At 45.8% G+C, this 21,670-nt stretch overlaps 1 protein-coding gene across 1 annotated transcript in view; it reads right to left on the reverse strand.

Moving 5' to 3' along the window:
* The window catches only part of MAGI2 (membrane associated guanylate kinase, WW and PDZ domain containing 2), a 1,211,123-nt gene that overhangs the window by 12,153 nt on the left and 1,177,300 nt on the right, over nt 1-21,670 (reverse strand). Inside the window, exon 20 of the mRNA XM_054988145.1 lies at nt 13,326-13,464. Coding sequence (XP_054844120.1) covers nt 13,326-13,464 — 139 coding nt within the window. The remainder of the gene's footprint in view (nt 1-13,325; nt 13,465-21,670) is intronic.

The raw sequence follows: 21,670 nt of genomic DNA on the forward strand, positions 1-21,670 counted from the left end.
CTATGCCTTTCTACCTTGAGGCATCTTCTTCTTTCTATTTTCACCTGTCTTTCTTTTTCTATAATTTGCTGTCAATGACTTTAACAAGGTTGGCTTGAACCTTGTCATTCCTTTTCAACCTCTTTGAATGCTCAGATAGCTCTTCATATTTCTTATTCCAGTGGTCTTCTTTTATTTTTCTCTTTCTTTCTATTTGTTCTGTTGTGAGTGCCTTTGTTAAATGAAGAGCCACGTCCTTTTTTCCCAAAAATGACCAGTGACAAAAACTTTGGATTACCACAAATGGCACAATGAGAATGTCATCTCAAGATAGCGATAGGAGAAGTAAGCAATTTGTGGGATTTAGGCTTTGGAGTGTTCTTGGAGCACCCGTTTTTCACAGAGACGCTCACCGAGTCAGTCCTTGGCATCTTCAATTAAAGGAGGTAAGGCAGCAGGGATTTGGAAATTAGGTTATATTGGGTTAGGTCCAAAGGGGCCCTTCTGCTGGTGTAACGACACTTCTGCTGGCAGAAGAGGGGAGGGCAATTTTCTACAATTCCTCCCTCCCTCCCACTTTGTCCCCTCCATTGTCCCTAAGGATCCAAGGACCAGAATTTTAGGGGGCTCAGTAGATTGACAGGAGGTGGAGAGGCAGAGATGTTCTGGTTTGCCAGCTTTACCCTGCTGCGGGAGTTTTGGACCCAATCCCTTATTCTACTTTTTTGATAAAAGAACATGAGAGCCCTGCTGGATCCTCCCAGTGGACCACCTGGTCCAGCCTCCTATCTCACACAATGGCTAATAAGTTGCCCTGGAGGGCCAACAACAGGGCATGGAGGCCGAAGCGTTCCCTTGATGTTGCCTCCTGCCACTGGTATTCACAGGTTTGCTGCCCCTGTAGCTGGAGGCTCCCTTCAGTCACCGTTGGCAACACCTCTATTGGCAATGAATGCCACAGTTCAATTACTTGTTAAGATATATTTCCTTTTGTCTGTCCTGAACCCATTTCTCAGCAATTTCATTGGGTGCTCCTGAGTTCTAGTATTATGGGAAGTTTGTGCAGGGACCTCCATAAGAACAACCTGTTAGATACTCCCAAGTTGCAACCTATTAGATGTTCCACTGAGAAGAAAGTCTGCTCCATAATTCCTGTGGATTCATCCATATTCCTGCCTGTCTGTATTTTGGATATCCTATTTGTACAAAGTCTTCCAGAACAATACTGTTAGTCTTTATTCCATTTCATTAATCACATCCCTTCCACCTCACTGGTTTCTGAAATTGATATTGGCAGAAGTGAGAGTACGGCTATTGGAAATAAAGCATTAATATGAATGGAAGTTCTTCACTGTAAAGACTGCCACACCAGCAGATGACAATATTAATGTTTGCTTTTTGTAGCACTCTCTGGTGACTAGTGGTGTGCTGGGGGCTAAGAGGCAGGAAGGACAGCTAACATGGAGATTTTGAGGCAAGGCAGATGGGAGGGGGATCGGCTGGAGTTAACACCGTGCAGTGTGGTTGTTAGAAGCTGGTAGTGTGTGCTCCCAGCCCAGCCCCAACCAGTCTCTAGCTATGCACAATGCTAACACAAGACAATGCCTACCTTAAAGGCGCTGGATTGTCACCACCCCATCATCATTCAATGGCGGTAGCCTCTTCCTGTCTCTTACCTCTTAGCAAACCATCTCAGCAGCCACCTCTGATAGCAGCTGGATTATGTCTCGTTTGCATTCCTAGCACCCAGTAATTTGTAATATAAGGTTCATTGAATGAACAGAGCATGGGCTCCAGTTCTGAAAAACACCAGGCCAACAAAACACTCCACACCCGACAATAGCCCTGCAGAGAAGATTAGCACATCAAGCACCAATCCATATGCAAAAGAACCTCCTCAGGATACAGTGAAGCCTCCCTCCATTAGCATTCCACACCCTGGGAAACTCTTACAGAATGACTCAGCTCAACCCCACCCCTCCTGAGTAGATACAAATGACCTACATCTTTTCCACACTGTGACACTGAGAGATCTCTGTCTTTTGGTGCTACACCTCTGAAGATGCCAGCCACAGCTGCTGGCGAAACGTCAGGAACTACAATGCCAAGACCACGGCAATACAGCCCGGAAAACCCCCAACAACCATCGTTCTCCGGCCGTGAAAGCCTTCGACAATACAATATTTGTGGACATTCTTGGATCCACTGCAATGTAGGGTCCAGGATCCATTGTTGCAACGTAACAGAAGAAGGGGTGTTGTTGTCCATATAAATCAGGTTCTCATTAACAATATAGTGTTTAATTATGCTGTCTGTCATGGGCAAAGAAGATTTGTTATCCATGGGAGGGGGGGGGGCTGGATTGGCAAGGAAAGTTCCCCTGAAGGGTTGAGCTGTGGCTGCCTAAAAAAAAGCATTAGGGTATGGTGTTCCTGGCTGACAGCCTGGCTATACAAATTGTTTGTCACATTAAGAGTAGCTAAGCTTTCTTGGAGGTAGGCAGGGGATCCTGGAGAAGATGGCAACTGGAGAAGACGGCAAAGGAAGAGCTGCTGGTTTCTTTTCTCTGGCCATTTTTCCTCTGGTTTTCTCTGGTTTTATTACTGCTCCTTCATTTATTTATCTTTTGCCGTCAAGTCACAGCCGACTTATGGTGATCTCACAGGGTTTCCAAGGCAAGAGACGAGCAGAGGTGGTTTGCCGTTGCCTGCCTGGACTTCCTTAGTGGTCTCCCATCCAAGCAATCACCAGGCCTCTTAGGTTCTGATGAGTTCAGGCTAGTTTGTATTAGCTTCCAGGAGTTGAAAGGGGAAGCGACCATTTGCTACCCACCCTCCCTTCTGCCTTTGGGACAATCTGCTGATAAAGGAGAGAGAGGAAAAGCCTACAGAAACACTGGAGTGAGAAAAGCATCCAGGGGCTCCAGCTTCCTTGTGCCCGGTCTCCTCCCATCTTCTCTGCTTGTCTCTCCATAATGTTCTGCACTCAGACCCTGGTTTACATTGTGACTTCTTTTGATCCATGGGCTGTAACATGTAACTAAGCTATTGATCTGCACTCTTGCATGCCAGGATGTGCTGTGCTCCTTGTATGGGGGACTGCTGTGGTCCTCGGTCACCCTGGCTTACCTCATAGGGTTGTTGTTGTGAGATAATGGAGGAGGGGAGAACTATGTTCTAAGAAGCTTTGTGTTCCAAACTGGGGAGAAAAGCAGGACATAAATGAATAAATGCAAAAGCATGAAACTCCAGGTTGCAAAATTCCTGGAGATTTGGGAGTGGATCCTGGGGGAAGCAGAGTTTGGCGAGGGGAGGGACCACAGTGCGGTATAATGCGGTAAAGCCCATCCTCCAAAGCAGCCATTTTCTCCAGGGGAAATGATCTCTGTAGTCTGGAGATCAGTTGTAATTCCAGGAGATCTCCAGGCCTGGCCTGGAGGCTGGCAACCCTAGCAGAGTGCAACCCACAAGTTGGACTGGAAAGATGACGGAGAGGGAAGTCGCACGTATGTCTGTCTCGTCTCTTATCTCATGCTGTTCTACTGCCCCTCCTTCACTACTGCACAGGAGAAATCTTTAACCCTTTTTTACCAAGAATTGCCGCTGATTCTTGGGAGTCTGGTCAAAGTCCACCCCAAATGAGAAATCCATTTTAGCCAGATGATAATGTCACTGCAATACCCGATAGGGACTTCCGGATGAAACACACACACAAAATGAATGAAAGGAACCGTTTCTCCACAACCACTTCACGATGTATCAATTATACTAAAGTACAGGGCTTTTTTTTCTGGGAAAAGAGGTGGTGGAACTCAGTGGGCTGCCCTCGGAGAAAATGGTCACATGGCTGGTGGCCCCGCCCCCTGATCTCCAGACAGAGGGGAGTTGAGATTGCCCTCTGCACCGCCAAGTGGCGCGGAAGGCAATCTAAACTCCCCTCTGTCTGGAGATCAGGGGGCGGGGCCACCGGCCATGTGACCATTTTCAAGTGGTGCCGGAACTCCATTCCACCGCGTTCCTGCTGAAAAAAAGCCCTGCTAAAGTAGCTTCTCCACACCCCAGAAAAACAGGGATTCTGATATGGAAGTAGATTTACTTTTGTCCAATGTTCCTCTCTGTGCTGGTCATTCAGAGTTCTATGCCACGATGCCTTTTCTTCCTGCAACGAAGACTCACTGGCAGAGGCTTGCTTGGCCACTTCTTGTGCACACAGCCATTATTTTTCATAAACGTCAATTTACTTCCTGAGGGCCTCTTTAACTTGGCAGAATACGCAGCACTTTTGCCCATGACATTTATGCCCAATAGCTGAATGTGTCTCTCTTTGAAACTGATCTCCTGATAAAATTGTACATACATACCCAACATTTAGCTGCATCAAAATTCACAGTTCTTACAACAAACATACTCTCCTCAGCAGTGTTGCAATGAAAATTAGGTGCACCCACTGCCTCCTCCCTGTTTTCTGATTCCTGCAATTTATGGTGCAAAAGTGCAAGTAAATATTTGCAAGGAGGAAGTATTTATTACTATTCATTGGTATCTTGTCCTTCTCCGAAAGCTCAAGGGGCTCCCCGGCAGCCTTGTGTTAAAGATCACAGAATCACAGAGTTGGAAGGGGCCATACAGACCTTCTAGTCCAACCCCCTGCCCAGTGCAGGATCAGCCTAAAGCATCCCTGAAGTATTCATCCAGCCTCTTCTTGAAAACTGCCAGTGAGGGGGAGCTCACCACCTTCCTAGGCAGCTGATTCCACCTTTGAACTACTCTGACCATGAAAAAGTTTTTCTTAATATCCAGCCGATAGCTTTCTGCATGTAATTTAAGCCCGTTGCTTCAAGTCCTACCCTCTGCTGCCAACTGGAACAGCTCCTTGCCCTCCTCCAAATGACAGCCTTTCAAATATTTAAAGAGAGCAATCATCCCCCCCTCAATCTCCACTTCTCCAAACGAAACATTCCCAAGGCCCTCAGCCTTTCCTCGTAGGGCTCAGTCTCCAGACCCCTGATCATCCTCGTCGCTCTCCTCTGCACCCTCTCGATTTTGCCAACAAGATCTTAGTGGCCTCAAATTTGCTTAGCTCTAGAAATGAAGCATTTCCAGTTACGCCGACATAATGGGTGCTACTGGACTCTTTTCTATTTTTGCCAACATGACATTCACTCAAGAATGGGGCAACCAAAGGACCACCTTCTCCTGCACTGTCCACCTTCTCCTGCTAATTAGGTCATCTTCACTCCAAGCACCATCTGGTGCCTCTGCCCATGGAAATGAGACAGGCAGGGGAAAGGGCCTTCTCCGTGCTGGCACCTTGCCTGTGGAACACCCTCCTCCCCAAAGCTCATCTGGCACCCCAAACATTTCTGTTTACCCACACTTTTGATTAAAATTTATCCTATTTTATTACTTTGTTGACTGTAATCCAGTTTCCCCATTGTTTATGCTTCTGTTTCCTATTTTTATGGTATAATTGTTTTACCCTCCTGGTTTTATTGATTGCTGTTTCATACACTATACTGTTGACAGATTAGTTTTACTGATCGATTTTACCTTTTAAACTTGTTTTCAAAATGTGAACTATTTATGTATGCATGCCAAATGCTTCCAACCAGGAGATTATCTTAGATCCCTTGAGATCTTGAAATATTGGAGATCCTTTACCCTTGCATGCTTCAACACTTTACCGTCAGCTCTCCTGGAAGGCAGATACCATTGTGTTCCGCTCCCTCAGCAGCTCTGCCCATGCCATACAGGGCAAGTAGAGTCTATTGAAGATGTTCTGCTGCACTGCCTATTCTACAGTAACCTCCTATCTCACTATCTAGCTTCAATCTTGTCAACTTTACCAGGAAGATCTGTTCGGAGTCTTGCAAACTCTTCTCAGGGGATAACTAACAAAGTTGCCGAATTTTGCCTTGTGGAATACGCAAGCGGTTGACTGAGCCTCAATAACTTACTTCCTTGTCAGAGGAAGGTCTCATCTCTCTATTGCCCTTACAACCCACACCCGCAGTTCTGTGCTCACCGCACCGCATGTGCCCTCCCTATTCTTATTTTTATTGTTTTTCATTCTATTCTTCTTTTGCTCTCCGGAGCTGATTCTGTATTGATTGATTGATAAATTGATTGATTGATATATATCTTAAATGGTTTTCATTTGCTCCAAACCATTTACTATACCGCTTAAAATAAATAAACAAATTAGGCTACAATCCTAAGTGACATTTGAATGTATTTTGCCTTAAACTTATGAAATGTATTTTGTCACTGGAGTTTTTTTTTAAAAAAGTATATTACAACATTAAAATACCCTCCACTGACAGGGAAGTCAATGGATGTGAAAGAAATACTTTACACAGTGAATATAAAGCTATTGAACCTAATGAGGTGCCATAAAGAAGAAGCCATTGGCCAGGGGTTGGCCATTTGCTTCGGTGCAGAATGTCCCCATTCGATTCTAAGCAACACCAGTTAAAGGAACTGAAGTGTAGCGGAGTTGTGCAGATCACTGCTTAAGATGCTGGCTGGCATTCTGTGGAGACGGTACTGCCCTTGAATGCTGCACTAGATGAAAAAGTGGCCTAACCCTTGACAAGGTTAATCCAGGGAAAGTTAGCTGTGTTTGTGTTGAAAGGGAATTGGGCTATGGTCCTCGGTACACTTCCTTGGAAATAAACAGCACTGAATAAAATGAGATTTACTCATTACTTGGACTGTGCTGTGCTTTTGTTTGTACTTTTGTTTTGTTTGTTTTGTTTGTACTTATTTACATTTTGGTGCAACTAACTTTTACTGGCTTGAACAAATATTGTGGACTGATTCACTTGGATGGTATGAACACCTCAGAAAATGGTTGAATTAAAATACCAATTCTTGAAAAGGAAATTGCAACAACGAGGTCACTCTTTAGTCTTAGGTGCAGAGGAGTCAGCCGTGTTAGTCTGTAGTAGCAAAATCAAAGAGAGTCCAGGAGCACCTTTAAGACTAACCAACTTTACTGTAGCATTAGCTTTCGAGAATCACAGCTCTCTTCCTCAGATGCAACTTTAGTCTGCTTCTCTAAGTTGTTTTTGGTTAGCAAGTAGGTAGCCGAACACATTTCTTTATGGGATGCAAGAATGCTCCATGCCTCTTCTCTGAACACATCTTATACTAGGCACATTCGAAATGCAGCAAGGCTGGATATTAACGGCCTTGAAAATCTGATTCTGAAGAAATATTGTGGCTGAAAAATTAATCCAAGCAAAATGGTTTATTTTGACCACTTAATTAAAGGATGAAGCTGAACTTGCTCCCACGCCAATATATTACTCTGCCAACAAGCTGTCAAGTTGCATTCGTGATATGTGAATAACCACTGCACTTTAATTGCCATGAACTATCACACTTTGTATCATGCAGGATTTTGCCTTTAATGGGCAAACTTCAGAGGAACACTCAGCCAGCGCTAAGGACTTGTTAAGTGTTCCTTCTACTGATTACAAATCAGAGCTAAACATGTGCTATCCAATAGGATGAAAAAAGCTTAACTTTGGCTGGGTCATACTTTACCCTTTTATGTCTTTATTGAATGCTTCTGGGTTTTCATTTTTGTGTGCGTCTAAGTATCAGTAATGATACTGTGAAAAATGCAAGCTCAACAATTAAAACTGAATGGCCAGTGAAAGAAGACAAAAGTAAAAATATTGTTTTTAAAAATGTTTTCATTTGTGTTCTTTATAAGAAAGCAGTAAAATGTAGAGTGATTGAAGGCCCACAAATAGATTTATATTTTTTTAGGTTGATGTAAAATAAGAGTTGTACCTCAGGTAAGAAGTATGGCAAAGCGTGGGAGAGGTAAATGGAGAGAACATTTGTCAAGGATGAGCCAGCAGGGACAATTTGATATAGGTAGCCCCACAGAGCAGGCCTAGGGGCTGTCAGATACTTTATACTGGCAAAAGAGGTTTAATTTTTCCTATAAATCCATGCTCTTTGTACCTTGTTCTCCCAAGCCTGCTGCTGTATTGTAGCAAGGCTCATTTATTTGGAAGCTGGGCTGAATCCACACTTACCGGCACGGTGCGAAACAGTCAGGATGATGGTGCTTTCCTGGCGCGATTTCTGATGTCATCGCTCGATGACGCCAGGAAGGCGCTATCATTCCGACTGTTTCGCACTGTGCCGGTAAGTGTGGATTCAGCCCTGATCTCATGGAGTTCAGTGGGATGTGCTCTTCAGTGCTCGTGTGCAGGTACATAGTTGACACAGTGCTCATTTGAGAGGCACTTCTGCAACAAATTCTAGAGGGAGAATTGCACTATTCTGCTGCAGCCAGAGTTGCTTCAAGAGATTTGGGTGCCCCGAGCAAGGTCGACCCGTCACCTCCTCTTGCATTGCTACTAGTTGAGTCCAGGTGGAGTCTTCGTGACATTGTTACTAAGGGCCAAAATATACAACACAAACTCCCTGTGTCAGGACATGGGTTCTCAACCTGTCACGTTATCTGTGCCCTGGGATGGACACACAGTGCCAGAGGAAGAAGAGAACAGCCCCCCCCCCCAGTGCTGTTTTGCTGTTTTCAGTGGTGGGGAGGAACCCACAGGAAGGAAGTCTGAAACCTCTTCTTCCCCTGTGCCTGTTTGCAGCCAAACAGAGGAACTGAGAGTTTTTAAAAGGTGAGCCCTGCTATAACATGTAACAGAGAGTTGGGTCGGCATGGGGATTTTGCATTGTGCATTTTGGCCCTGAGTCTTGGTTCAGGCCTAGCCAGTAGTGTGACGCAGCTCCAGAAGGCCAAGAAGGAGGTGAACCACTGCTATGTGCTAGCAGCCTCCTCATTATGTGGTCTCCGGCAATCGCTTGGGTGACTTGGCCAAGGAACCAGCCCTGGTTCCAGCAAAAGCAACCCAACGTCTTGTGACGCCTTACAGACTTGCCAATTGCATTGTACTGTGGCATGTGTTTTTCTGAGGCAGAACCCCACTTCCTCAGGTGCATGAAATCTGCTTGAGTTTGAGTTTATGTCACATTAAATGTCTTAGAGACTGTTTTTTAAAGCTATATATTCATCACAGATCATATGGAAATAACTGAAATATCCAGAGGTCCAGGGCTAAAGGAGCATTGGGAAATACTGGGATTAAAGTCCAGTCTATGAAATTAACTTGTGTTTTTTGCCTTGAGAAAGACAGAATAGAAATACAGGAATAAGTTTTAAAAAACCAAGGATTTCCCTGTGCCTTATAACTTATTGAACTTGCCAGGTTTTCAACTATTGGATGAGACTGTAGCATTGAAAAAGACACCAAACAAGTTAAGATAGAAGAAAAACACTCCGTTGCAACTCAGTTTTGTAAAAGGAAAGCATAGTAGAGAACGAGAAATATACATGCAGAGTTTACACACCGTGTCTTTAGGGTGGCCCAGTAAGTAGAAATAGGGGGAGCCATGCTTGTCACTTTTCATGCACATGGAGAGGCTGGAAGGTACCATTCCTAAAGGAAGGGGAGGAACAGCCTAGGACCAATCATTAGAATTAACAGAACCAGTGACATCAAGACACATGATTAAATATTAATTATTATTATTACTATAGCCAAGAATTCTTAGATTATTAGAACAGCTGAGCAAGATTTTTATAAGCAAAAGGCAACTTTTTCTAACACAGGTCAGACAAAGACACATGCAGGCAATTAATATTAGTGAGAGAACAAAATACTCCAAATACATGTTTTAAGAAGCTGCTACTGGAAAAACGTGGGCTAAACCTTGAAGTGTAGAAAAAGTATCAGGATTGAAAACAAGGAAATGTTTCACTGCGTCGTCTGATCTGTTCATAGAAGAAGGTCTCGATTCTACCCTTTATAAAAGCAGAACAGGACAGATGCCCCGAACCTTGCTTTGCATGAGATCCTACTGTTGGCAAAATGCTTCCAATATCTGGGCATGGTTTCCTTGCCGATTGCACATGCAGACCAGCTGTCATTGGCTGGATTTCTTGTCCCACCCTCTCATGAATAAATGTGCTAGATATTACCAGAAAGGGAAGAATGAGAAACATGAGTCTAGTGACACCTTCCTAGCAAGGCTTTATTTCAGAATCAGCTTTGGTGGACGAGACTAGACAATGGAGTAGATTCTTGTGGCTGGCTCATTTTGCACTTAGTTATCCAGCCCTCCTTCGGTTCCCCAGGGCAGGAATAAGTTAAGAATCAGGAGCTTGAGGAGAAGAGGAAGAGATGAATAGGGAAGATAATAACGCACCAGCCTCTAGCCCTCTCCCCTACAATTCAGGTGCTCACATCTCACAGCATCAAGTTTCTCCCAAGGATATATTTCCCAGCAAGCTTTCACTCTTCATTCTTATGGATGTTCACATGTTCAGTGTTCAAGTGAGTCAGGGACCTTCAAAATAATAGAGCAGCGGGAAGAAAAATGTTCCAGCCCACAAAGTAACAGTGACGTTATTATGGCCTTAACCTGAACCTTTGGCAATGAGCTTATTAATAGCCTGATCCTATGCAGGATTTGGCATGATTAAAGTTACTGGCTTCAATGAACCTAGGGACACCTAATTCTGGAGAGGGCAAGCATTCAAATAAATCGTGCAATTATCTTTCCCTGGAGATTTTTAAAAGAAAGGTTATGTATTAGTGGGGAATAGATTATGCACCACGTGAAAGAAATATAGTGGGCTCCCGAATAAACATATTGCCCACATACACATGCTTAAAAGGTAAGATTGACAATGACTTCCTGATACTTATATTGGGGGGAAAACACACTCCTATGATTATTTTTATATGACGTTTTTACTTGTTTATATATTTTGAATCCCCCCCACCTAATTAGAGTCCAAGTTGGCTCTCATTTTTGTTTCCAAATTTAGAACCAACAACTAAAAATTCATTTCCTTTTAATTTGGTTTTAAATAATATTGTGACCTCCATTGACTGTCCTCCATCTAGAAATGTGCAATCCAGGTCTGGGGTTCAGGAAAAAAGCTGAGTTTTTGCTGATCCAGCTAAATCCAGCTTTCCCAAATCTGAAAATCCTGAATCTGATCCGGGAATTTGGATCCAAGACTCCTGGAAAGATCCAGATTAATCTGGATTTATCTGGAAAACGTTGCTTCAGCCTCAGACTGGCTTCTTCCTTGGCTTCTCCTGTGGTTTTTTTTCCCAAGAGGGGAGGAAGTGGAGGGAAGGTGGAGTGAGTGGCCAATCTGTGCAGGAGCGCTCTTGTCTGTGTGGCTTCTGTGAGTGACACTGCTTCAGTCGGACTAAATTATAACAGCGCCCTTTGCTTCAGCTTGGTTTGGCGGGAATTTGCTGTTTTGACATGATTCTCTGGTTTGAGGTTGGTCCCCTTGCTTCACCTTGGTTCTGGGGGGATTCCATTCGCTTGCTTCGGTTTGGTTCTGTTGGGCTTGCATTTGGGACTGTGCCTTGGGCATGGCAGCCTTGCCCCCATGTGTCCTGGTGTGAGACCAAGCTTTGATTTTTTCCCTGCCATAGGAAACAATGGAGAGTGGCTGGGCAGCTTAATTAGGGGGTACTTGGTAGTGGGGGGATTTAGTTTGGTTCTTTTGGGATTTCTGGGTGTTGAGGACGAGGTTGCATTTGGGAGTGTGCCTCGGGCATGGCAGCCTTGCCCCAATGTGTTTTTGCTGTGAGAGTCAGCTTTGGTTTTTTCCCATAGGAAACAATGGAGAGTGGCTAGGGGCACCTTGTTTAGAGGCCCATAGAACTGGACCCTTGGATCCAACCTTCCTGAAAGCTGGGTGGTCTTTAGAGGGCAGTCATAGAATCATAGGATTGGAAGGTACCTCTAGGGTCATCTAGTCCAACCCCATGAGGAGGTTCTCTGTAAATTTTGTGGAGTTTTCTTGAAAAATGTCCCCCAGAGGTTTCCCTGTAGAAAATAATGGCCACATAAACCCCGGATTCTCTGATCTTGCCAAACTTGATTAGAGAATCTTACACAGATTTCAGGGAATCCAGACTTTTTTGTTTCCCTGAAACCCCCAGATCTGGATATCCTGGATTTTGTTTTTGGGTGTCCACCACTCCCTCTCTCCCTCCATAAAAAAATGTCAGGATAAAATCAATCAAAACCCCTGCAGAAAATAAATAGATATCCATACAGAAATTGCAGAAAGCAAAAACATTCACTGAATACATGCACAACGCCCAAACAGAGAGAAGTAATTCTTGATGGAAATATTGATTTATTACTAGTAGGTATTGCTCTGATTAGTAACTTATGGTCTAATTACATGAGATGTTAAATGCGAGGTGGGCTGGGGGAATCCCCAACCCAACCCAGCTTTGTCAGGCCCTGCTTTCCACCCAGCACACTTTTGTGGACAGAAAAGGGTTGTGGGGGGCGGGCTCTTCATCTTACTGCTAGAGACCCGTGTCTGCCCAAGGGACACCCATCTCTGGGAGTAAGGCAAAGAGCTCATCCCCCAGAGCCCCTTTCTCTCCAAGGAAGCATGCTGGGTGGAAAGCAGGCCTGACAAGCTTCTCCTGCTCCATGGGCACACTTGGGAGGCCCCACCACCCCTACTTGGAAGGCGAGTGCGGTCATATCTTGAACATTAGTTAGGTTCGGGTTTCCCCCTGCCCACCTCACATTGAGCATCTTCTGCAGTGCCATCCTAAGCAGCAGGGCTTTTTTTCTGGGAAAAGAGGTGGTGGAACTCAGTGGGTTGCCCTCAGAGAAAATGGTCACATGGCTGGTGGCCCCACCCCCTGATCTCCAGACAGAGGGGAGTTGAGCTTGCCCTCCGTGCCACCGAGTGGCGTGGAGGGCCATCTCAACTCCTCTCTGTCTGGAGATCAGGGGGCGGGGCCACCAGCCATGTGACATTTTCAAGAGGTGCCGGAACTCCGTCCTACTGTGTTCCTGCTGAAAAAAAGCCCTGCTGAGCAGCGTTACCCCCTTCTAAGCCCATTAACTTCAATGGATTTAGAAGAGTGTAACTCAGCTTAGGATGGCAGTCTAAATGGCTCACTTACACTTATTTATATACTTACATGAAAAAAACACAAACTGAAAGTCAACTTTCACAAGAGGCTCCTCAGAAGCTGAGGGATGGCTTCCCTACCTCAGTTCACATATTTCAGCCTTAAGCATTGCATTTAAAGGCAAACATAGTTGGAAGTAATATAACTGCACCTATGATGCAGAGACATTGTTCTAAGTAAGTCATATGCAATTACTTAGGTAAATTCAATAGTGAGGTAGCTAGATAACAATTGGCTTTGGGACTTTAGCGCCCAATTGATGCACAGCATTCAATAAAATGAAATTTCACACCTAAAAGCATCATAGATGGATAATAACAAAGTGAAAACCCACCATATTCTGGGACTTGTCCAGTTCCACGTTTCAATAGCAGCCGTACTCTCCTCCCCCCGGATTTGATTAGCTCTATTGCTCTGGCGTGTGTCATGTCTCTTGTGCTTTCCCCATTAATTTCAATTATTTGATCCCCCACCTGCCAGAGGAAAAAAATATGTCATATTAGTCAAAGCTGAACCGAGCATTTAATGTGGAGTACGGAGCATTTGATGTTACACATAGGCTCATGCCTAATCATTTCTGATTGTTCTGGATTGCACTAGACACACCAACATAATTTTTTTCCTGCCTGGAGCACAGATAGCCGTTCCGGGGTTTTCTCTGCACCCCTTCTGAGACTTAAGCCACCCTTTCAGCTCTGCCCCCATCACGTGTACAAACACTCGCACAGGGACCAGATGGAGGCAATTTTGAAGGCACTTAACACGTTGACCTCTGCCTCTTTCCAGTGAAATTCCAATGGGCTTAGACGGGAGTAACTCTGCTTAGGGTTTCACTGTTAGTGATGCTCTTCTAAAATTGTGCAATTACATCCTGTCCAATGTCCAGTGCTAGAACTTGGCCAACTTGGTCCCAATTGTAGGGCTGCGAACAGCATTTCAATTCATACTTTAAAGCTCTTTTTTCACATCTACATAGATAAGACCATTAGGTAAGGTTTAAGGCGGTACTGAATGAGGCTGTTTCGTGACACCTGGGATAGTTTGATATACTGTACTGTTTTAATTAATTTTAATTTACCTTTTTTAAATTGTGATACTGGAAGTTAACTGTTTATTAGTTGATATGATGTTTGGAAAATTTGTGACAGCCTATGGCTATAGACTCTGCGACTGCGATAAGACCATTAAACACACACACACACACACACACACACACACACACACACACACACACACACACACAAAATAAGAATCCTTAAATCCAGGGCTTTTTTTCAGCTGGAACGCGGTGGAACGGAGTTCCGGAACCTCTTGAAAATGGTCACATGGCTGGTGGCCCCGCCCCCTGATCTCCAGACAGAGGGGAGTTGAGATTGCCCTCTGCGTGGAGGAGGGGAGGGGAGTTTAGATTGCCCACCAGCCATGTGACCATTTTCTCCTAGGGCAACCTTTACAGTGAGTTCCACCACCTCTTTTCCCAGAAAAAAAGTCCTGCTTAAATCTTCTTGTTTTCAGTGAAGGAAGTTTTCCTCTAATGAAATCAACAAGCTTCAGAAGTGCTTAACTTTACCTGGCCGGTGTCATGCCCTGATGCTTTTTATAAAGAAAAGTCCTCAGGATTTTTTTTTTTTAGGAGAGGCTTAGCTACATGTATTTTGTTCTCACTGGGAAATTACAGAACCTTGAGCCCCTCCTAACGCACATGAGAACAAACCTCTCTCATGTCCGTGCCCGTCGGCAGGAGTGAGAGATTGCATGTAGTTTGTAGTCTGAACTGAAGAGGGCGTCAGATCCCCAAACCAGTAGTTTCCTCATTGCTGGTGAAGATGCTCTCATTAGTTGCTCAAAATGATCCCAGACTTATATGAAAAATACATTCAGCATCCTGTAGGAACAGCACTGGAAGGTCAACCCATTAAGAGCCCCTCTACAGCCCCATCCCCAATAATTCAAGCTGTGATTCAAGGAAAGAGACAAACTGAGGTGGTTTGCGATTGCCTGCCTTTGCTTAGTGACCCTGGACTTCCTTGATGGTCTCCCATCCAAGTACTCGCCTGGGGCCAACACTACTTAGCTTCTGAGATCTGATGAGATCAGGCTAGCCTGGTTTTTCCAGTTTAGGTTCCAGACCTACTTAGCTCCAGCTAATTGTTTCACCATGCAGGGCTGCCGAGAGCCCTGGTACCTCCCAGACCATTCCCAAACATTATATGAAAGCAAATCATGCAATATCCCTAGCTGCATGGGCCTCTAAGGTGAGCAGGGCCCCCAGAATGTTGTTCCCGGGTCCCCTTTTTCAACGTTCCTGCTATCGTGTGCTTGCCAACCATACCCTGGAGGGTTACAAAGCAGCTATATAATCTAAGGAAGAAAGATGCCCTTTGACATGAGCCCATCCCCTTCTCTAGCTCTCCTTCTTTATGGATTGCAATGTAATTCATACACAGAAGGTCACAGAAGAGCTCTTCTTATGCTATAAGTACACCTTCTAATCCTCACTGCAAGGACAAACGTATGCGAGTTACTCTCTGAGAGCGAGCGAGTATCTTGATTTGTCAAAAACCTTCTGTACAGATAAGAACTGACAGCAGAACGCAATCCCTTCCTAAACCTCACAGCTGTCTGTATTGACGAGCCAGAGGTTATCACCCACAACTGTGACTGTATGAAGGCTCCCTCAAAGAAGCGTAGTATCAACAGAACTACAGCCTGCTTGTCAATATTTTTCAGCCCAAGAAAAATGGCAATATATTTTGGCCGGGACATTTGACTACCACAGCATAGTATGACATACAGTATAGCAGGGGTGGCCAGACTGCAGCTCAGGAGCCACGTGTGGCTCTTCTAGACATATTGTGTGGCTCCTGGTGGTCTCTGAGTATTGCCATGGCCATACATTTTATTTTATTTTAGTTTATTTCCCTCCCTCCCTTCCCTCCTTTTGTTCATGTCTTTCCCTCCCTTCCTTTACTTCTTTCCTTCTTTCTTTCCATGTCTTTCCCTCCTTTTTCCTTTTTCCCTTCCTTCCTTCTTTCTTTCCATATCTTTCATATTTTCAATAAAAAAATCTGGGGTTGCCAGATCTGACTCAGAAAATACCTGGGAACTTTGGGGGTGAAGCCTAGCAAGGATGTGACATCACTTTTGTGATTTCACTTCCAAGTCAAAGGTCAGGTGATGGTTCTTCCCAAGCTCCACCCCTTCTGATGGTGTCACTTCTGCACCAAAACCCCACCCCTTCCTGTGATGTCACCTTCAGGACACTCCCCCAAACCCACGTCTCGATCTGAAGTAACTTCACTGCATCATGTCTTGCGGCTCTCAAACATCTGACGTTTATTCTATGTGGCTCTTACATTAAGCAAGTTTGGCCACCCCTGCAATATAGGTTGGCTTCTCTGAACAAGGTATAGATGCTAGAGAGTGGGGGACACAGCTGATCAGACGAATCCAGCTACTCTCCAGCTACTCTCAGCATGAGAGTAGCACAACTTCTCTGCAACTGCACAACGTGGCAAGACTTCTCTCTGCTAGCACAGAGAGTACTGTCACCAAAGAAAACATCTGGGCCGATTCCAGACGGCCCTCCCCATCCCGAAACGTTGCGCGTTGTCGCACGGAAAATGCGAAATATCGCGTTTTCCGCACGACGACGCGCAACGTTTCGGGATGGGGAGGGCCGTCTGGAATCGGCCCTGGCTACTGATCAGAGGCACACAATTTTTATAGCAAAACATTTGATGGAGGTGAGATTGCTGAAAAGCTTACAACACAAAAGCCACATGAGTCCTTTGCTTCCATGTGCTGAACTGGTGTCTCATGCCCTCTTTCAACAGGAACAGCTTTGACACAGCCTGCTTTCTGTGGTCTTTCTGGCCAAACTGTTGGCAACCAAGCCCTAATATCTGTTTAATTTTTGAAATATTTGTATCCTGCCTTGCTCATCATACACAGTGGTTCAGTGCATAATGGTGCTAACTGTACTGTAAAAACAAATAAAACCTCATAATTCAAAGACAATCAAGCTAGCTCCCCCAAACAACACCAATAGTAACTATCCCTGCGTCATCCTTCATTGAAAGCCCTTTGAAATAAGAGGCTTTTCAGTGCCTGCAAGACAAAGTTAGTGAAAGAGCCGCCCTAAGAGGCTTGACCAACTGTAGTTTGGGGAATACGGTCAATAAGGTCAATATTCTATTGGGGGGTGTAACCTAAGGAGGCTGGAGTTTGGGGAGGGATCTCAGCAGGGGGTATTGCCATAAAGTCCACCCTCCAAAGTAGCCGTTTTCTCCAGGGGAACAGATCTCTGTCCTCCAGAGATCAGTTGTAATTCCTGGAGATCTTGGCCTCACCTGGAAGTTTGCAACCCTACCTCCTAATCTCTTCCAGAAGGCTGTTATAGATAGCTGGAGCTACCATGGGAAAACACTAGTTTCAAGCTACCACAGATTACATATTTAAGGGATCGGACAGTCAGAGGAAAGCACTGAGCAGGGAGCAACTGTCCATCAATTAAGGACCTTGGAGGATTTGTAGGTGGCTCTGAAAATTATCTGGAGGCAGGAGAAAAAGTAGTTCCCGTGAGCTCTATTGCTTGCTATGCACAAACAGGGCAATGAATAACATGCAAATTAACATAACCAACAACAATAATAACATAACCAATATAATTATCAGAACCAATAACAATAATAATATGCAACAATAATATACAAATTAAAAGAATCAAGTGTTTCTCCAGAAAAGAGGGTCCTCATCATGTACAACTGGCTATTTTCCCCGATGCAACCGTAAGTTATATTTTACTTATTCCCTTATTACACGTAGGAAAGTGGCGGAGCGTGTCTCTTCAAAAGAAATGTCGTTTCAGCTCAGATTAATTCAGGTTCTTTGTTCACGCACTTGAGCAAGTGAGCTATGAAATTGGACGGCCTACTGTGTGACAATAATTAAAAGATAATATTCCTGGGGAACAGTTAAAGGGCATTATTGTTGATAGGCTAATTACAAATAGAAGCGTAAAGCTTTTAAAACCCAGTAAAATAAGGAGACTTGGATGTATACACACACCTTTTTGAATTACTTCTATTTAGCAGGCAAATCATGAATGCCCTTCTTCTCATACTCCTCCAATGAGACAGGAAATGTCTATTGATTTCCTTTAACATATCTTGTCTTCCTGAACAGGTTCCTATTGATCCTGCAAAATGCTACATTCCTGGCTTCCCCGGTGGCGCTTCTACACACATTCCCTGGTTCCAGTGTGGTAGCACATTATCAGAAGCCCAGAAATGATTCTTAAAACAAATAAGCAAGATCTGAGTCTAGAGGCACAAGCTTTCCAGGGTATGAGCTTTCGAGAGTCAAACCTCCCTTCTTCAGAAAGCTCATACTCTGGAAATCTCGTTGGTCTCTAAGGTGCTGCTGGACTCAGATCCCGCTTATTTGCTCTAAGAATCCTTTCTGGACTTCTTGTAACATGCTACCACACTGGAACCATGGAAATCCTGTTGTTCTGTTACAAACTATGGCTGCTTTCACACTGCTTACCGGCCACGGAACATTGTGCCAAGCTCCCGTGCCGTTCTCGTGCAAAATCGCACCAGGAAGACGCTGTCGTTCTGGGAGCTTGGCACGATGTTCAGTGGCTGGTAAGCAGTGTGAAAACAGCCCAGCATGGCTACCCTCCTGAAACTTAAAACAAATAAATACAACATCTCCCTGGAAGATCCTGTCGTGGAATTGTATACTGATCATGCAACCAGCAAGCTTTGAGGTGATCTCACTATTCCCACTGAGTCATTTTGTGTCTTTGCTAATTATATAGATAAGTACAGGGCTTTTTTTCAGCAGGAACGCGGTGGAATGGAGTTTTGGCACCTCTTGAAAATGGTCACATGGCCGGTGGCCCTGCCCCCTGATCTCCAGCCCTCCAGATCTCAGACCAGCTGAGCGGCGCTGAGGGCAATCTAAACTCCCCTCTGTCTGGAGATCAGGGGGTGGGGCCACCGGCCATGTGACCATTTTCTCCAAGGGCAACCCACTGAGTTTCACCACCTCTTTCCCCAGAGAAAAAGCCCTGGATAAGTACATTACAAATCAGCACTGATGGAAGGCCTACTGGGTAGATAATGGAGAGGATGAGGCATGCATCCCTTTGCCCTTCACAAAAGATTTTTTTAGAAGTATAAATTACAGCAGAGGGCGGGGTTGCCAAGTCCCTGGTGGGCGAAAGCAGGGGATGAGGGTGTCGTGGGGGGGAGTCGTGTGGGAAGGGCACTTACTTCCAGTATCATTCCTGGCGTGACGTGGAAGGAATGGGTTGTGCCAGGGTCAACTGAGTAAAGATTGGCCCCAAACACTGAAGTGGGGGCTGATTTTTATTCAATCATTCCCTGGCGTGACCCATTACTTCCATGTTGCACCAGGAATGATGTCATTCTTGGGGCAATGAGGAAGTAGTGCGTTGTGCTACGGGCTGATTGAGTAAAAATTGGCCTCAAACACCAAATTGGGGGCTATTTTTTACTCAATAGGCTCACAACATGACCCATTTATTACTATGTTGCTCCAGAAATGACGTCATTCCTTGTGCGACCTGGGGGTACTTGGGAGTATGCTTCACCCCCACTACTGTTTTCCTGCAAGGTTGGCCAGGTGAGAGGTGGCTGGGGGTGGGGGTGGGGGTTCCCCTGGCCTCACCTGGGGGCTGGTACACCTAGCAGTGGGCCTGGGGACAGGGACTGAGATAACTAACGTTCCTCTTCAAGGCAAATAAGGTGTTACAGGAGCTGAAACAGCACAAACAAGATGGGATAGCAGCAATTCTGGGTCTGGAGCTTCTGGCACGTTTCAAATATTATTTATTTGTTTGTTTATTTGAAGAATTGACATTCTGCCTTTCTGCCCAACGAGGGCCTCAATTAAAAGCAGATTATTATAAAGCAATCATAAAATCATTTTAAAACCAAAAGTAAAAACAATATATTTAATTCTCAACATGGCCAAATCTGTGAATACTTAAATCTCAAGACTGGAGCTGTGGACAGAGAAGACAGAGCCTTCTACAAGCCTAAGCAAAGCCCTAGATTTGCAGAAAAATCTGAAATCTAAAAAAATATACACTGCGAGGTTAAAGAAACCCAAACTGATAGAATCAGCTCCTGTGGCTTTAAGAAGTGAATCCCCTTAGCGGCTATTGCTAGGTAGCCACAACATCATTGCCAATCTTCCCGCCTTGGTTTCTGTCAGTAAAAGGCAGAGGGAGGTGTTTTGGCCTTTGAGGGAGAAGGAATTGGAGCCAGGCTGGGCTGCAACCACTGCGTGACTTGCTGCTCCAAGAGTTGCATGACTCGCCTACAGTAGCCTGGACTGTTGCTATTCTTCAACAACAAAAGCCAGTGTCGCGAGTGGTTAGTGTTTCAGACAAGCATCTAGATAGGGTTGTGAGGTCTGCCAAGCTTCAAAGTAAGGGAGGGGGATTGATGTGGTGGGGGGACCCAGCACCGGATCTAGGGTTGCCCGCGCCTGGGGCAACCCTAGGCTGGCGACCTTGCGTGTGCATGCAGCGCGCACGCTCATCACACAGGGCGGAACAGAGGCAGCGTGCGGGGCTGGGAAGCCGCCCGTGCCATTCGCCTCCCGGCGAATGGCGCGAGTGGCTTCCCAGCCCTCCGCACTGCTTTCACCTGCCCCGCAGGACAGGGGGCAGCTGGTTTGCCGCGCACCCCCTGCCCTGCAGGGCAGGCAAAAGCAGCGCGGGGGGGGGGCTGCGAGGCTGCCCGCGGCATTCACCTTCCCCGCAGCACAGGGGGCGGCCGGCTTGCCACGCACCCCCTCCCCTGCAGGGCAGGCAAAAGGCAGCGTGGCGCGGGCGGCCCTGCAGCCCCCACGCTGCCTTTTGCCTGCTCTGCAGGACAGGGGGTGCGCGGTAAACCAGCTGCCCCCTGTCCTGCGGGGCAGGCGAAAGGCAGCGCAGGTGGGCTGCGAGGCTGCCTGCGCTCTCTGGCAGCTGGCAGCTGTTCCTGGCACCCCCTCCCTGGGGGCGCTGGGAGCAGACTACCCCCCTGCCCCCCTTGATCTGGCCCTGGGGGGACCCAATGGGAGGATTCTTTCTGCATGCGTGCACAGCTTGCATTCTTCAGAGCATTTCTGCATCACTATGGGAATGACGCCACTCTCGCTCGACGCAGAAGCAATGGGTCATGTGTGGGGTTGATTTGGTAAAAATTGGCACCCAATCTAGTGTTTGGGGCCAATTTTTACCAAATCAGCCCTGCATGCAACCTGTTGCTTCCTTGTCGCTCCAGGATCATTTCTGGCATGATGAGGAAGTGCTCCGGAGAGCGCAGGAGGGACCTGCAGGGGTCCTCGGCCTGTTCCTGGGCCTCCCCCCCCACCAACCAGGTGAGAGCTGGGGTGGTGGTGGAAGCTGGGAGCTGGGATCCCCCACCCCACTGGGGGGTTGGTAACCCTCTGCCTGGAAGACCTGAGTTCAAATTCCCGCTCTGCCACGGAAGCTTCCTGGGTTACACTGTCATCCTAACATACCTCACAGGGTTGTTGTGAGGATAAAATGGAGGAGGGGAAAATTACGTAAGCTGATTTGAGTTCCTATTGTGGAGAGAGGTGGTGTATAAATGAAAGAATAAATAATAAATATCGTTAAAGGGAGGGTGA

The sequence above is a fragment of the Eublepharis macularius genome, chromosome 9 (genome assembly GCF_028583425.1).
Source record: "Eublepharis macularius isolate TG4126 chromosome 9, MPM_Emac_v1.0, whole genome shotgun sequence".
NCBI lineage: Eukaryota > Metazoa > Chordata > Lepidosauria > Squamata > Eublepharidae > Eublepharis > Eublepharis macularius.